At 41.0% G+C, this 17,890-nt stretch overlaps 1 protein-coding gene across 3 annotated transcripts in view; it reads left to right on the top strand.

Moving 5' to 3' along the window:
- Positions 1–16,226, top strand: part of MED13L (mediator complex subunit 13L) — a 301,840-nt gene extending 285,614 nt beyond the window's left edge. For 2 of the 3 annotated variants that reach the window (XM_027576373.2, XM_027576372.2), the window contains exons 24-31: positions 957–1,180; positions 1,375–1,517; positions 4,473–4,631; positions 5,955–6,131; positions 7,365–7,522; positions 9,954–10,115; positions 12,200–12,312; positions 13,353–16,226. In XM_027576373.2, the coding sequence (XP_027432174.1) occupies positions 957–1,180; positions 1,375–1,517; positions 4,473–4,631; positions 5,955–6,131; positions 7,365–7,522; positions 9,954–10,115; positions 12,200–12,312; positions 13,353–13,485 (1,269 nt within the window). In that variant the 3' untranslated portion in view covers positions 13,486–16,226. Of the gene's footprint in view, positions 1–956; positions 1,181–1,374; positions 1,518–4,472; positions 4,632–5,954; positions 6,132–7,364; positions 7,523–9,953; positions 10,116–12,199; positions 12,313–13,352 lie in introns of those variants that run through there. The other variant, XR_003516937.2, reaches the window with a different exon arrangement.
- The last annotated feature ends 1,664 nt before the right edge of the window (positions 16,227–17,890 follow it).

Below are 17,890 nucleotides of genomic sequence, written 5' to 3'. Positions count from 1 at the left end.
CCGCGCCTCCCCCGCTCCGATACCTGGGAGCTCTGCCGCACTCAGGCACCCCCGGTCTTTCTGTGACCCCGAGGGTCCTGAGACCACACTGTCCCGGGAGGATTCCACCCACCCCCCCCCACCCCCCCCGCTTAGCCACTGCAGCGACGTCCCTCAGCGGAGCCGACTTCTAAAAGTTCCGATTTTGTGCTCCGCGGCTCTATCACTTGCCAGAAGCGGCCGACGGAGGCCCCCTCCCCCGCCGTCTATCCTTCCGAATATTGCCTCGGATTCACTTCTCCGCGCGTCCTACCTTCCAGGATGTGGTCGCTTCTCTGTCCAGAGAGTTGTTGCTACTCTCCTCTTCGATCTCCTGTTGAGTTTGTAGGTGTTCAGAATGGTTTGATCCCTATTCAGCTGAATTCCTGAGACCAGACGAAATCTAGGTCTCCTCCTCCGCCATCTTGCCTGTTGTGAGCAGTGTTATACCTGCCCTTTGGTAAACGTATATGTGCATTGGATTGGGTCACAGGGTATGTATATGTTTGGCTTTAGCAGAGATTGTCACTTTCCCAAAGAGATTGCATCACCAGCAGTGTATTAAAGTTCTAGTTGCTCCACATTCTCAGATACTTGGTGTTTTCTTTTTTATTTGACATTCTGGTGGGTATGTAGTAGTATCTCATTGTGGTTTTAATTTCTGCTTTCCTGATGACTAATGATGGGGGGCCAGTTTACTTCCCAAAATAGTAATTTCCTTTTAATAAGGAAACATTGGCTTGATTGGGGTTCCCTAGCTGATGTCACTTAAACAATCTTTTTGGTTTCTATCTTATCACTTACTGTTTATGTGTGTAATACTTCTGGGGGGCGGTCTGTTGTTATTACTCCCTGTTGGTTTCAAGTGCTAATTGGGGTTGTTGTAAACATTGAGTCGGGTGGCTTTGTGTTGATACTGACTTTTATTTTGATTTCAGCGACCCAGCCCAATCCAGCTTTATTCCCCTCCTTTTATACTGGCCCCAATCAAAGACAAGCAGACGGAGCTGGGAGAGACATTTGGGGAGGCGAGCCAGAAATACAACGTGCTCTTTGTGGGCTACTGTCTGTCTCATGACCAGCGCTGGCTTTTGGCTTCCTGCACTGACCTCCATGGGGAATTATTAGAAACTTGTATTGTAAATATTGCTTTACCAAACAGGTGAGGAGCCTTGGTGTTTATGCCACATATAAATTGATGCTGTGCCTTTCCTCAGATAATGAGTCATTCTGATTTTCCTGTCTAAATGCAGTGGGTGCTGTTTGGGTGGGCTTTTTGGAATTTTCTGGGTTTTGTCTTGCTAAGTGATAACTTTGACTCATTTGGGGCCCCTTCCTCACTTCTTTCCTTTTTAGATCACGGAGGAGTAAAGTATCTGCACGTAAAATTGGACTACAGAAGTTATGGGAGTGGTGCATAGGTATTGTCCAAATGACATCTCTACCCTGGAGAGTTGTAATTGGCCGACTTGGGCGGCTTGGCCATGGGGAGCTTAAAGGTGAGAGATTCCTGAAGCAATCAGTACAGGAAACAAAGGAAAAGGGTTAAGCTAATGTCCCTAACTGAGCTGAGGGAGAAAATTATAGTTGGTAGAAAGAATAAAGCAGATTTATATTTTCTGATTCTTTTAAATGTAGTTTTAAGTGCAGTTTTTAAACTTCTCATTATCAACAAAACTGTTTACCAAAGAAAATCTTTAAATACTGAACCCCAATATATAAGACAGGCAAAAGAATGTTTTATTAATATAAAAGTGATAGTAAATTAGAACTTCTAACGTTTATTTATGTACTGAGTCAGTGAGATCAAGTCAGTTTTAACACGAAAATTCAAATGAGAAATTATGGATGATAGAAGTCATATATAAGAATGGACTTCTGTTTCTTTATTTTTGGTGATTGATGGTGATATAGTTTGTATTTATTTTGTGTTTGTGTGTTGGTGGCACAAGGGCACAAGGGCAAGATAATCCTGATTTATAAGGACAAGTAGTTGTAAATTGGAACAGTCTTTATTCACATTGCCACTGTCTGATAGACTTCAGTCTGGACTCTTAAGAGAGCAGACTTTTTAAATTGAATCCCCAAATCTACCTACCAACTGCTAGTATTTCCCGTCATAAATGTAACAGTCACAAAGCACTAAAAGTAATGAACAGCACAGCTGACCACTGGCAGCAGTGTTGCCTGGCTTTGAGCCAAGCTCGTTTGCTATCTTACTATAGCTACTTTACATGAGCAGTATGAATAGTTCTAGATTATTTTTTTAAAGCCTTATTAATCAATGACACATTTATAAAAAGTTCAGTATATACGTATAGATGGGAGGTTTTGTTTGTTTGTTTTCCTCAGGTCTACACAAAAGCAAAAAGCATATGCCACAAATTAGCTTGGTGGTTTTGTGCATTCAAGTATATTAGAGCAGAATCAGCAAACTTTCTATGTAAAGGGCCAGGTAATACATATTTTCAACTCTGTGGTCCAGCTTGTCACTGTTGCAGCCTCTCAACTCTGCCATTGTAAAGTCAAAGCAACCACAGACAACACCTAAGTGAATGCATTTGGCTCTGTTCCAATAAAACTTTATTTACAAACACAAGTGGTGAGCAGGATTTGGCCTGCAGACCATAGTTTGTGGAACCCTTGCATTAGAGTGCATGTATTGTTTCTTTGCATGAAACTTATATCAGGTATTTGTGGAACCTCTGAAATAAAACTCCTGATACAGATACAACGTACATTGTAGCAAGTGCTCGAGTAAGTTAACATATATTATGTTATGTAAGTATTAAATATAAGTGTTTTCTTAGGAATCTATTGTGTGCAAAAAATTTTTTTACTAATTAAATAGAAAATATTAACCTTTTCATTTATAAGTATGATATTCTTTAAAAATGAGTCTTGTATTGGTGGCCTGGAGGTCTGATGCACTGGGGGATTCATCATTTCATTTCTGCCAGAATCCCTATCCCATCTCTTGGTATGCCTTATAGTCACTCTTATCTCTTAAAGGGTTTGAGCTGCTTTTAACCCTTGGGAAAAGTTAGAATATAATAGAAAAGAAGAGAGGATAAAAATGTAGCCTACTAGTCTAGTCACTTGCTGTTTCGGACAGTTATTAAGGCCATTGCCTTCCCGTGTGTGTGTGTGTGTGTGTTTTATTTTTTAGCAGGGGCACACTCTTCTTATCTCTTAGGGGAATGGAATATAAGTGTGACTGATCCCATCAGAAGGTTGAGAGACAATGTCCTTTCAAGGGACAGAGACACCGAGAAGAGCCTAGTGTACAGGAGATCAGTTTACTGATCTCCATTTCGTTCCTTTGGAGACTTGAGGTCTGCGCCACGCTGCTTTTCTGTGGGACAGTATCATATGTGAGCCTACAGATTTCAGAGTCGACTGTGTGTTTGTTTTTTATTACCAGAGTATTTGTGATAAAATACAGATACTGCTTTTCCTTTTTAGGTGGTTTTAAATACAAAACTCATGCCTGTTTGATTTTTCTATGGCTTTTAAAAATACATTCTTCATGTCTTTTATTTCACTTTTAAGTTCAGCCATTTCAGTTTAAGGTTCTTTAGGAATATGAAATAAGAAACAATTGTTCCTTTCACCTCTTTAAGGGGAGAACAGTGTGTTTGAAAAAACTACGTGGAAATGGAAACCTGTAGCGGAGTGGCCTTTCCTCAGGGGGACGGTGGGGTGGGACACGGGTAGCGCGTGCTGCTGCAGGAGCATGGCACGCTCCGTGTGCGCGGGAGGTCACAGAGAAGACGGAGTCCTTCCCCACTGCCAGAGTCACGTAACCCTCTATAGTTCTCTGAGGACACACAGTGCCTTTATGTGGAGGCAGTAAACAAATATCAGAAAATGTGTGCCAGCGTTTTAATCTGGAACAATTAGTGTGACATCATCTGGAGCATTTCACTCACACCCATTGTTTATCAGCTCTCTTGGGCCTTCTAAGAAGGGTTCCCCTTATTTCTGCACTGCCTTTCATGGAAACAACCAACCTACAACAGTAAATAGAACTGAGGTTTGCCTCCAACTGTGCATTCTTCTAAAGAAAAGTGCTGATGGGGGTGGGGGTGGAGGGGCAGTGAAAGAACCAGACCTGGAGAAAGAGGAGGAGAAGAAAGGATAGAACAGATTGGCCTCATCATCAAAAGCATTTGAAGCACCTAAATCTATGTGGGTCTGTGCTGGACTCTCCCAGCTCATTTCAGACATGATTTCAGTTGACAGAATAGTAAGCCTTTGTTTCTTTGTTAATGAAGTGTAAGAGAGGTCAAGTAACATTTTCTTTGTAGCAAGAAGGGGAACCTGTGTAAAGCCTTATTCCCTTTAGGGCCAATCCTGGAAATTCAATTACCAGGCAAATCTGGTAAAATGCTTAAACCTCCTATCAGTATGAATTTCTAAAGACTGTGTATGACTGTGATATTTGATTTCAGATTGGAGTATCCTCCTTGGAGAATGTTCACTACAGACAATCAGCAAACGGCTCAAGGACGTGTGCCGGATGTGTGGAATCTCTGCCGCAGACTCTCCTTCAATCCTTAGTGCCTGCCTGGTTGCCATGGAGCCCCAGGGGTCCTTCGTAGTGATGCCAGGTAAATCTCTTCTTGTCAGTTTCATTAATGAGCTGTCACGTCCGTTCAACTCACTCAAACTTAAGTCTACAGACAAGTGTAGAATAGATCTTCATTACGTTTGTGAGAGAGGATTGTACTTAGGGTTCAAAAATGGAAATTTGGTCTCTTCCAAGGGGAGGGGTTATGTGATTTTGTTATCTTTGTTGACCATCATTTGGAAGAGAGCCTAAGACTGAGAGCTTTTAGGGTCATGGCCAGTTACTGTGACCCCGATTGTTGTTAGTGTATGAGGATCGCCCTCCAGAAGCCCCTAAAGGGGCCACTACTGTTGTGATACGTATTTGAATATCCTTTCGAGGACAGATATTTGACAATCTCTAAGCAGCCTCGAGAGGATATTTGAGTCTTTCTGATGTGGTTGAAGGTGAATGGTGAGACAAATAGAGAGGTGAAGTAGTTAGTGCAGTGTCCGGCCCGGGGTACGCGCTCAGTAAATGGGAGCGCTAGTGCGTGGATAGCCACAAGATTGTGGCCACAGAATTTTTTAAACATTAGCAACTAAGCTATTTTGTAATTTTATAATTAAGCCATTTTCTAATTTTCTACCTTTTTTAGCCTGCTTTTATCCTTCAGCTATATCTCTGATCAAATGGGACATCCTATCCACTGACTTCCTATGAAAATCAGTAGTGATGTGTGAGAATGAGCTTGTTCACCGTCAGCCCAGTGAGGGGCAGATGTCCGGTGCTGGCCTCATTAGACCCTAGGTTAATTGTTGCCTGCACCATTTGGACATACCTCATAACTTCTTTGTTGTCTGTCCTCTTCATGGTGTGGGGATAATCGTTGTACCTCGAGGTAGCTGTAGGTGATTGAATAAGATGCTGTCAGTGAATACAGAGTTTAGCACAGAATCTGGCAGGTAGTAAGCACTCAATGCTAGTTATCATAGCTACTAGTTGAATGATACCATTTCTACAGAATTGTATCATTTAGGATAGTCCTTTATAAATTGTGAGCAACCACAGGAAGGAAGTGGGAGATTTATTTTTAGAAATGCTTCTTATCTAAGTAATTAAAACATATTTGGTGGGCACAGTCCAGTTTTATCTTAACCTTTCCCATATGACATGAGGCTTGGGTTTTCATAGCTGTATGCTCTGAGTCTTGTTTTTTTTGAAGATAAACAGTTAGGTGGAACTTTAAATGTGTATCCATATGAGCAGTTGTGTCACACACTTGTCTGTCCAGCTCAGGTCCTCCTAGAACTTCATTTCTGGAGTTGTTTACTGATGCACAGAAGGGAAGTGATACAGTTTTTTCTTTTTCTTTTTTTTTAAGATGCCGTCACAATGGGTTCCGTTTTTGGCCGAAGTACCGCTCTAAACATGCAGTCATCTCAGCTGAACACCCCTCAAGATGCTTCCTGTACACACATCTTGGTGTTCCCAACATCGTCAACCATCCAGGTGGCTCCAGCCAACTATCCCAATGAAGATGGGTTTAGCCCCAACAATGGTGAGTGTGGAAAGCCATGTAAGGATAGAACTCAAATTCTCCAGCAAGACGCAGAGCTGAAGTATTGGAGTCAGTGGGCTGCTGCATGTGTTAGAATAAACAACATACAAAATATGAAGAGGGGATTGAAGGTTGGAGAATCTGTTTGGTTTTGAAGGTTCATGGACACTATTACCAAGACCAAATAAGTATTTTCCTTTCTTGTGTAATTACTTTTCTACTGTTTTTCCCCACAGGCAAAAATATATCTGGTTGGTAGTGTCCGGCACATGGGGGCCGCTCTTTTAGTAAACAGTTGCTGATCTGATTTGAAATGTATGCAGATTCCCAGGCAGTGTGAACTCGCTCCTGTCTTTAGCTGATCATTGGGAATCTAATTTGCTTCAAAACAACTCCTCATTTGATTATTCTTAATAAATTTTTTTGGTTTGGTTATCTCTTAAGGCATTTGTTAAGTAGTGATGACTTATAAACTAAAATGCCCAGTATTATGTAGCCATTTGCATTGTTTTTTGAAGATTTTTTAATAACTACCCGCATTTACTCCTGTTAGAGGGGGAGGGTAAAAGGATACTAAATTTTATAGATAGTGTGATCAAAGTGGAGTTACGATACGAGAAAAAGAGTTGTAGCAAAAATGTTCACAGTACTTGTATTCTGGGTGGTAGTGTTCCCTTTTTATTCTTTTATTTCCAAATTTTCTGCTGTGTGTGTACCTTACTTTTATAATGTGGGAGAAGATTTCTTAATGAAAACATCATGCTTTGATCTGCTTTTGGAATAGGCCTCCAGTTTCAGGGCAAGTTCACACCTATTAACATGTATTAATTCAGCCTCCAGGATTTTAGATGCTAATTGGATGCATAGATGGAGTCTGCTGTTTTCTAGGATGGTGTCAGTTTTAACTTTGTTTAATAATTAAATTGCTTCTTTAGCTGTTTCGCCATCTTTTTATGTGCCTTCTTCGGAAGCTCTACAGAGTGTGGAGTTCTGTTTTATGTTCTTTATTTCTCCAGTCTGTTAATACTTCACATTAGAAGATCACTGAAGAGAACACAAAATGCAAAAACAGTTTTCAGTGCCTTGCACCCAGTATGCACACATTAATAAATCTTACTAAGTTGCTAACAGCATGTGCTTATAACAGTCATGGGCCAACAAAACAGAATATTGTTTAAGTTGTGGATATGGATTATTTTTTAAATTTTTGTGCTTTTTCTCCCTTCTTTCTAGATGACATGTTTGTTGACCTTCCATTCCCAGATGATATGGACAATGACATTGGCATATTAATGACTGGGAACCTCCATTCCTCTCCCAACTCCTCCCCAGTTCCTTCCCCAGGCTCTCCTTCTGGAATTGGTGTGGGCTCTCACTTCCAGCACAGTCGGGTAAGGATGATTTCAAGTATGTTGTTAAAACAACCTTGGCCTTCAGGGAAAATAATCCTCTGGAAGGGTGATTGCCTCTTTACTTCATGCACCGTTCTTCTTAATGGTCGTCTTGGTCCCTGGTACCAGAGAAATCAGTGTGGAAAAGTGACTCTGTAGTTGTTCTGTTTTGATTGAAGGCACGAATTAGAAAGAAGTGGATTATTATTCCTGAAAATGTTCCTGATGAATATGTTTTTTATCAGAAGAATAGTCCTATTGTAGCAGGAAGGCTTTTTTGCAATGACTGTTTTCTCCGCAAAATTTAGTTTTGGTTGCCATCTCCTTCCCGGTTATTTATTTTTTATTTTTTTTGCCAAAATAGTGGCTTTTCAGAGGCTAGTTCGACAACTCTACTTACTTAACATGTAAAGTGACTGTCTTAATTGAAGAACACATTGTTGATGGTTGATTATTCTGAAATGAGCTTTACTCTTTCTGTTTCTTGTCATGGTGCCTTGATTTATATATAGTTCCAGTCTTTTCTGTAGCCAGGTTTTGAAATGGCAAGGGCCCACGAAAGGTTGATTTTGGAGAAGTGTCCAGGTTGATGACCCAGTATTAAGGAGACACATCAGAGCTGATAACTAGTTTCATCTTTAAATATCCCAAAGATATTGGAGGTAGATTAACAGGATCGAAGAGTTAAAGGTTTTGCTGTAGCCTGTGTTAACTTTGTTTAAAAGCTAGATGATTCATGCCTTACCACTCTTTTGTACCTTTTATTTAAAATATTGCGAGATTGAGCTTTAAGACATAGAAAAATGGCTCTGTCTACTATGTTAAACTGGGCAAGCATAAACAACTCTGCTCACTCTCATTTAAAGACAGAGCTGTAGTAAGAGGACTTAGGTTTCTGTCCTTGGGACTCTTCGTTGCCAGCCTGGAGTTCATTGAGGGCCAGGCAAGAGAAGGAAGATTTAAAATGTTAGTCACAGAGCAGATAAAACCAGGGAAGAGCTACTCGGTAGATTTACCCTCATGTAACTGCCTGTCCCCCAGTCCTCCTTTCTAGAAGGAAGAGCTCGTTAAGTGTCTTTATTTCCTCCATAATCATTTGCCAGTTAATGACAGTTTATTGCTTCTTTGGAGATTGTTGTGATAGGAACCAAGATCACAGATTTTACGTTAGGTAGTTGATGTTTTAATTTAGGATTAAAGTGAATTCTAGAGGCAAATAGCATAGCAACTAAGAACGCATGCCCTGGAGTTTGATAGATGTAGTTCAGAGTTAACAGCTGCACGGCTTCTAGCTTGGTGACCTTGACCAAGCTTGCTTGATCTTTCTCAGCCTCACTTACCTTATCTGTGAAATGGAAATAATAGCAACCACCTTTCAGTGCCCATGGTTGCACTTTAGCTTATCCAGGAACAAAGAATTGGTCTTTGAAGGGTCATGTGAGTTTTGTAAGAAACAGAGCTTTGCTGTACTTTCTGCCTTTCTTGGAGCCTCAAGCCCTGAAGTCTGAGATTGAATGTCATAGTTTAAATAGCACTGTTCTGAACACCTGCAGCCAGGTGACCCCTGAGAGGCTTTCAGTAGTTCCTCTTTCTGAAGCATTAAAGATTCTTTGATATCCAGTTAAGGCATTACAACAGGGGAAAGAACTTGTTAAGGGTGGCAGTAAGTTTTTATTTTTTAACCAGCTCAGAATTAATACAACTTGATGTGATAGTTGAGGATTCATTTTTTCCTCCAAACAGAAGGCCTTTGAAAACACATGATGACTTCCTATTGCTTGAATAATAGGTACATTTTCAGCTCTTGGAGCCAGCTAAAAGAACCAAAGATGAGAAAAGTATCAATTGCCAAAACACACAGTAAGGCTCTCACAGGGATCTCGTATTAAGGAGTTTGCTGAAAATTAAAACAAGGCCCCTTCATGAGCAGATCTTACACTGCTGGGACGTCAGGGACACTGTTGTCACACAAAGGAGTGGTGCAGTATTACGTTTTCCTAACATCCGTGTTGTTGACAGTAGATGGTCAGGTGCGCTCGTGTATTTTGGTTGATGGCTGGTGAAAGAGCACCTAGGTGTGGGGGTGCCTTCAGCTGCCAGAGGCCATTCTTTCCACCTTTAGTTTGACACCTAATGCCTCAGAACACATCTTACATTTAACAGGAAAAGCCCAGAGCAAAAAAATCTGCATTTGCTGGACGGATGGAGTTAGGTTTTGCTGGTACCTTCTGCCTGGGCCATATTTCTCATCAGATGTCTGTGCATGCAGCAAAGTTCCCCTGTTGACCTTTCTCAGTCATCTGGCATTTTTGTGCGAAAAGCTGCCAGAACGGGGTCCACAGTGTGCACAGTGACTTGGTAAAGAGTTGATGTGCAAAGCTTTATTTGAAGTGATAAGCGCTGATCATGCTCTTGGAACTTTGTTTTTCAGAGTCAGGGTGAGCGTCTTCTCTCTAGAGAGGCACCTGAGGAGCTGAAGCAGCAGCCTCTGGCCCTCGGGTATTTTGTGTCAACTGCCAAAGCGGAGAATCTCCCCCAGTGGTTTTGGTCATCATGTCCCCAGGCTCAGAATCAGTGCCCCCTCTTCCTAAAGGTTGGTTTGGTGTCATATTTGAAGTTTGGGGGAGGAGGGACTTATGCTTAAATTCAGGTGTGGTTAGAAACTTGTGTCTCAGTCACCATGTCTTACTGTGTTCCCTGTTTCTTTCACATCTTCATATACTCTGAGGGTATTTTAATTACAGTTGGGGTGGGTGGGGAGTAGAATGCAGGAGAGGAACCCAAAACCGTGACACAAAGGAAGCAATCAAGCACATTAACCCAAGGTGGAGACTTTGTGGGGCCCACAGGCTACATGTCGGGTGGACACGTGGTTGTGTGTCAGTCCACGCTGCATTGCCATCGGTGAAGGTAAGCTGGGGCAGAGGTGATCGGAATTGGCTGATCTCTTCCTCCCCTGCCATAGGCTTCAGCTTTCTTCGTTAGAGTAGGGCAGGAGGCAGCTAAATTTACATTGGCACGTGCTCCTTCCTGTGTAGGTCTTGGAACCCTTTCATCCAACTTAAGGGTTAAAACAAAAGATCGCCCACTTCCGGTTTGGATGAAAGAACCAGGAATGAAATCCATGTCTCACCCACAGATTGGCAAGAAGCCAGAAGTTTGACAACATGCTCTGTTGGCAGGGCTGTGGGGACATGGCCCTGGCGCCAGTAGGAGAGCCAGGTGACACAACCCCACACGCTTCCCTTTTGGTGCAGCAATTCCACCTCTGGAAGTCTGTTCAGAAGAAGCTGGCAACACCAAAAAATGAAAAATGTAAAAGATTGGAAACACACAAACTGTCCACCAGTAAGGGACTGGTTGAATAAACTAGTACCTCCGTTCAGTGGAGTGTTAGTTATCCACAACAAAGTCAGGATTGTTGTCATATAATCCTTCTGTGGAGTGTAGATTACCTTGTAGTAATTGTGATGAGATGCGTGCATGCACACACCTGCTTGTGTTTTCAAAAAGAAACAATGGGAGGTTAAACCAAAAACAGTTGAAGCCATTTTCTTTAATGGCTATGACATATGATGATGAAACCAGGAAGTTATATAAAAATCCATGTCATCTTTATTTCAAATTAGAGTTGTCAGGATGAACGCAGATTTGTTTTTTCCCCCTTAAGAAAGGTGTGCACATTCTTTAGCTCAGTCTACAGCTCTCTTGCCACAGCTGTGGTTCTGAAAGCCATTTACCGTTTGAAAGAACCAGAGAGTTTCTTTGAAGAAATGACTGATTGTAGGTCTGAAGTAAGAGATATTCAAGATGAACCTATGATATGTTGTCACATCGGAGAGCAGGGAAGTTGCGTAAGATAATTGAGTTACTGCAAAGGACCCAGGAGCCTACTGGAGGGTTCCCATTGCCCAGTGATGAGACAGTTTGAACATAAAAAAGAACGGTGGTAGCAGGAGACTAAAACAAATACATGGGTTCATAACTGTGCTGAAAACCAGAACATTTTCTCAGTCACCTTTTGAAGCTACTAGAGCAACAATTCATTAATTTGAAAACTAAAAAATAGAGAAGCATATGTATTAACTCTCCTTCACATACTATATTTCTCAGTTATTGAATAAAGTAAACTATGCTAAAGCCATTAGGTGAAAAATTGGTGGGGAACTTTATAATGAATGGAGCATGCTGGTTAACTCTTAAATCCAGTGGGGCAGCAGACACTAGCTGCCTTCTGAGGTGATGCAGTAAGAAGGACGTAGCACCAGTTACGAAGTGTTCTTGCACCCTCTTTCCCTCGCTCCCCAGAAAGAGTCTGAACCTAATTGAGTCTCTAGATCTAGCAACTTACGGGAAGTCAGGATAGAAGAACAGGTTAAACCACCACCACAAGGGGACAGTCAGCCGTATCCAGACCCTGGGGCCTTCTAGAGATTAAGACCTGAAGAGGCACGTTATCGAATCATTTGCAGTGCATTTGTATTTGCTGCCAAGCTAGCCTTTTTCCAACTCTAGGATATGGAGTTATTTGGGATCACATTGGGGTTACTGTGAGCTTAAAATTCAGGCTTCTAGAAGCTGTGACTTATTCTAAGGACTCCAGGGGGCATCTGTAGCAGACGTGGGTCTGCCTTTTTTTCCTGCCCAGGAAGGTAACTGTCTTTGTTCTTTTGCCAGGCTTCGCTGCATCACCACATTTCTGTAGCACAGACGGACGAACTTCTCCCTGCCAGGAATTCTCAACGGGTTCCACATCCTCTTGACTCCAAAACCACATCTGATGTTTTAAGGTAGATACAGACGTAGGCAACATAGCTGTACGGTTTGAAATAATCTTCCTTCAGTTTTGTTTTTCCAAGGTGTTTAATTAAAATGTGGAAAGGGTGCTACTTTCTGTGCAGGGGAGCACTGTCTGATTAGCCAGTGAGAGCAGCAGCCCCCCCGTGTGAGCACCAGACAGGGAGAATAGTGTACCTTGTTAAATTAGGTATGTGCGAGTACAGTTGCCTTTGCTTCCTATTTAAAGGAGGCATTTTATGGTGATGAAAATCGATCAGAATTACCGGGTGGGTGGTTAGAAGACAGAGTCTGGAACGTAAAGCACTTGGCTTTGAGAGCATCTTTTTTACTCCCCCTGACATAGATTATATAAATAAAATTAACCAGAACATAAATTCCGTAGTTGGGAAATCTCTCCGAGAAGTGTGCACTAATTCTCTTGCACTTTAGCAGGCCATAAACATTCTTCATGTACCTTGAGGAAGTAGGCAAGCTTTTTCTAATGTTTGGTAGCTCTTAAATGATTTGGAAATTATAGTTAGGCAAGAACCCAATCAACATGATTTTGGCTTTCAGGGTCTCTGGTTCAGCACTGTCCAAGAGAAATATAATGGAAGCCACATATCTAATTAAATTTTTTTAGTAGCAATATTAAAATAGTGAAATAAATTGGTGAAGTTAATTTTAATATTAAGAGTTGTATCAAAAATATATCAGAATAATATCAAGTATATGAAAAACAGTATCATTTCAATAGTTAATATAAAAATATCCATGAGCTATTTCACAAGCTTTTTTTTTTTTTTTTAAACTATGAATTCCTTGAACCCCGGTGCCTGTTTCATACAGACAGCACATGGGACCCCACTTGTGGCCAGTAGTGCTGGGCTAGGTGAGGTGGGTGCATGGGAAAAAGTACCGCAGGGAGACATGGGACAAGGGCAAGAATGACCCAGGGCGCCCCCCCGCTGACATCTGGAATGTTCAGATGTAGTGTCAGCCTCCCCTGTGCCTCGCCTTGTGCCCCTGACTTGTGTCTTCTCTCTGGCAGGTTTGTTTTGGAGCAGTACAACGCTCTGTCCTGGCTCACGTGCAATCCGGCCACCCAGGACCGTACCTCCTGCCTTCCCGTCCACTTTGTGGTGCTCACTCAGTTGTACAATGCCATCATGAATATACTTTAATTGGAAAAGCACTTGTTCTCTCTGGCTCAGTTCCTCCTCCCTGCAACCTCAGTCCAAGGAACCTGCTACACTCTGCAAATGCCCCACATCCTCTTGAGACCACTCTCCACAGTCCTGCACTGTGATTACTCCTCAGCAGGCACATGTCATTTCTGCAGTGTTCATTACCAGAGGGATTCACTGACACTTCTCTCATGGACCTGGAAACTTCCAATAAGCAGTGACTTTTAGCCAGTGTTACGGTGTGTGCAGCCCCAAACCACTGGTCCACAGGAAGTTTTTTATTGTTGGTTTTTAAGAGGGAAACAGAAGAGACAGTATCCTTTTGCACAAGAGTCTGTGTTTCCAGTCTCTGTTTAAAAACAAGGGCAGTTTAGCCCTTTTGGATGAAATCCTCTAGTTATTGGTGTATGGCCTGTGGGTTACCTGAACTCCATAATCTGGGACTTTTTAAAAATAAGAACCAGCTCAAGTATATGACTTCTTAACGGGGTTTCTGTCTCCCTAGTGCTCCCATCTAGATTGGCATGAATGCTTTGGTTGACTTCATACCTGTGTGTAGATAGAAAAGGTCTGGAGACATCTTCATTTTGTTTATTTATTTTAAGTTGTTTTGTCATGTTTTTTTGTGACTTTCTTTTGATTTTTTTTTTTTTTTTAATTCATGAGGACCAGGTACAGTAGCTGAAACCCAACTCAGATCTACCATAGGATTCTTTGACTACATACCTCTGTCCTAGAAGCTGGAAAAGGAGTGAAAAGAGATTGGGGAGATATGCCTAAAAAGTAATATATTCAAAACCACCCAGCAGTAGGCTTTATTATTAAGAACAAACTGGGTAAACATTCTGCCATGTTTCTTATTAAAAGTGGCCAGCGTTTCATGAAGGATAACATTTTTATACAGAAGGCAGGCAGTCAAGCTCAACCCAGAGCCATGGAGGCAAGTACCTTCATTAGTTTTATATAGTCACAATGGAAATATATTTTCTAGTGAATTCTTATTGAAAGCCAGGTCTCTCCTCTCATCAGATCAAAAGGGACTCATGTACATATCATAATTGAAAGTGTTTGCTCATAAAATCAGTTATAAATATGGTGACTTTTTTCTGGACCATAGGAATATTATTTCAAAGAAATATTACAACTTAACCATTAAATTAGTACTTGAAGTTGAGCCTTTGTGGTGGGACTTTTTTTAAAAAAAAAATAATGCCTTTTTAAAGCATTAATGGCTAATTGAAGTATTTTATGACTCCTCATTTCAGGCCCAAGAGGGTTGTCTTTAAGACCCCGTTTCTGACCCTGACATCACAGCACGTTTCTGTCTGAGGGCAGTGGGCGTGGGCTTGCCTCCCGCAAGCCGCTCTGGTCAGACTGTTGAGCTCTAGTCATCTGTGGAGAGAATCATGCAAATTTTAAAGTTCTTCCAAGAGACTTCCATATCCTGGTTATTAACAAAAAAACAAAAAAAAAAAAAAAAGGAAAAATGTAATAACTGATATGATTTTGTAAAAGTATTTTTCTTGAAATAATCTAACGTTTAAAACATTATATTAAAAAAAGTTGTGTGGTGGGAATATGTAAGCAGAGAAATAACTTGTAAATGGATAATTTTATTCTCTGTACCACCAATTGGGGGGGGGTGACTTTCGCAATGTATAGGTTAAAAAAAAATCTGATATATCAAACCATTTGTATCTAATGTGTACAGTGTAAAATTGACTTTAAAAATATTGCAGTGCTATTTTTTCTTAATCAGAAAGGAAAAATTCTCAAGGCCTTTTGAAGAGCATAAGATGATGAAGATTGTAAACTTGTATAAAATTATCTTGGTGAGAAGACAAATTGTAAAGTAGATATTTGTAATCTTTTACCACTTTGGGGTTGCTTTTTTTCCCAGAATTCATCAGAACTTTGAATTTTTTTTTTTTTTAATATGGGCTGTTTTTAATGCAGGGGCTTTTCTTCCCTAGAAACCCAATTCTAAGCAAAAAAAGAAAAAAAACCACAAAAAACAAAAAACCCCTACAAAAATTAAAAAAAAAAAGGCAGCAAAGTGTAGTTTTCATCTGGTGTCTTTTATTTAAGTTTTTTAAGTTAAGAAAAGCTGGTGACATATTTATACGTTTTTGTGCAAAAATAAATGAATGGCAATAGATTTTAAAAAATCTTATTATGTACTTCTGTGTGAAAAAGTCTGTATAATATTTCCCTTAAATATGCATTATTTTACTTGTGAGTTTTTTACTGAATTAATCTGAAATGTACAAGCCCTGGATTTGCTACAGAGTGAGAAGTTATTTTATTTTTTTTTTATTTTTAATTTTGGAAATTCTGCAAAAATCAGAACTCTTACCATGGTTTGAACTAAAAAGGGGAAATGGGGAGGGGAGAGGGTGGGATTGTCCAGCATGCTTGTATGTATATTTCAGAACCTTTTTTAAATGTAAAAGCTGTACATTTCTGGGAAGTTCTGAATTTCTTTTGTTTCCTTTTTTCCTTCAAGCATTTTGCAGTGAGCTTCTTTTATATATAGCAAACAATTTGAAAGAATACAAAAATATGTGAAGTTCATTTAAAACTACAGTATAGCGCTGGTACAGTACACTAAAGACTTTGATAAAAAGAAACAATACTAAAAGGCCTCCATTTTAAATGTCATTCATATATACCTTGTGAATGAGAGCTATATACTTTTACACACTTTTTTAGAGGAATAAATTATTGAATTACTGAAACTTTGAGTGGCTTTTTTCCCCCTCCCATCCTGTCTTTGTAATAAAATTATCTACACCTATTCAGAAGGTGTATGTATAATGTATTGAACATTCCTTGGCTGGGAGCCAGGCTCTGCCTTCCAGAGTAACACGGACATAGAATTTTCCTGCCGTGACCCCCCCGCCCCCGCCAAACAACAGGTGTTCTCAGATGGTGTTCCCATGCTCCAGGGTACTCGTGCATTCCTAGATTTGCACTGAGAGCCTGCACACACACAACACTGAAGTAGGAGCCCCGGTGTTTAGTTCTAGAACTGTTCTGAGTAGATCAGATCTGTGTCTCCCACAGATTGTGGTCCGTCCTAGAACAGATTGCAAGTCTGTTTTCCACTTCCTTTCTCTTCACGGTCTGGGCCAGTTTCTTTTTGATGTTCCTTAGAAACAACAGACCTGTCTTTGCTCTCTGCCCTGTTCACAGGCTGGTGACAGTAGGATGCCATTCGGCACAGCAGGTACAAGCGGGATGTTCCCCTTGGGTCCAGCCGCTAGGGAAAACCACGTGCGCTTAGGGGCAGAATCTCTTGCCAAAATGGTAAGGCCCCAGGACGTGGCAGAGCTTACAGTCAAACTTTGGCTAAATCTCGAAAGACCTTGCTTTTAACCTTCCTGCATCTATTTAGGAGATATGCATTATTCTGAATTTAACATTGTCTGAACCTAGAGGTAAAGCTGTTGAAACTGCTCGGCCGGCGGTTATTTTATCTGCAAATGAAGGTGGAGCTTGAGTCTGTGAGAAATGCTTTGCAAATGGCAACACTGTTACCATGTTATTGTAATTGTACCATTGAAGAAAGCGAACAGTGAGGCCACATTTCGGTTAGAAGACCATTCCGGCCTCTGCCTCATCCCTCACCATGGCACTGTTTGTCATGCTGCTTGCCAAAAGCATTATGAACCACATAGTCCCTGGATCCATTGTAATCAGGTAATCAGGTCAGTCCAGTGATTCCTGTGTCCCCTTAATAATCAGAACTAGAGGGTGTTTTTACCAGTGTTTCTTAGCTTAGATAACTTAGCTCATGCATCGGGTGGGACTTGACCCAATGGTTTGTGAACCTTGTTTTCATAACCACTGGCTGCACCAATTTGGCGACCTAACTAAATCTCTTTGAGGCAGGAGAAGGTATTTGTTGAGTGCATTTAAAACATTTTGCAAATCAGGTGAAGACAGATCTGACCGGGTGCTCAGGAGCCATCAGCCTCCAGCCATTCACTTCCCTCGGTTTCTGCATAACACCAGTTCATCCCCTCCGGTGATGCCATGGCACCGTGTCCTGTTTCCGCTCTTCAGGGACGTGTGGGGCAAGGGATTTGTTTCCAACAGTTATCAAGGAGCTAAAAAAGTTTTTGTGTAAAAAGTACAGTTTGTCAGTAGAAGTTTTTAAAAGCAGACTTCTCATAAGACTGAATGCTGAAGCGGGAGCTACCTACTAAAAATTGTCCTTGCCGCTTGTCGTTTACGCAGCACAAGCCATGGCGTAAAGAACATTTTGGTGTTTTTTTTTTCACTTTTGAATCCACCACATGCTAAAATCCTACCAAAATGCAATTTTAATGTATCACCATGTTATCTTGGTGTTAGATGATTTGCTGGTTTACATCCCCTTGACAACAAGGTCACTTTG

This window comes from Zalophus californianus, chromosome 14, assembly GCF_009762305.2.
Source record: "Zalophus californianus isolate mZalCal1 chromosome 14, mZalCal1.pri.v2, whole genome shotgun sequence".
Taxonomy (NCBI): Eukaryota; Metazoa; Chordata; class Mammalia; order Carnivora; family Otariidae; genus Zalophus; species Zalophus californianus.
This window is presented reverse-complemented; position numbering and strand designations above follow the sequence as displayed.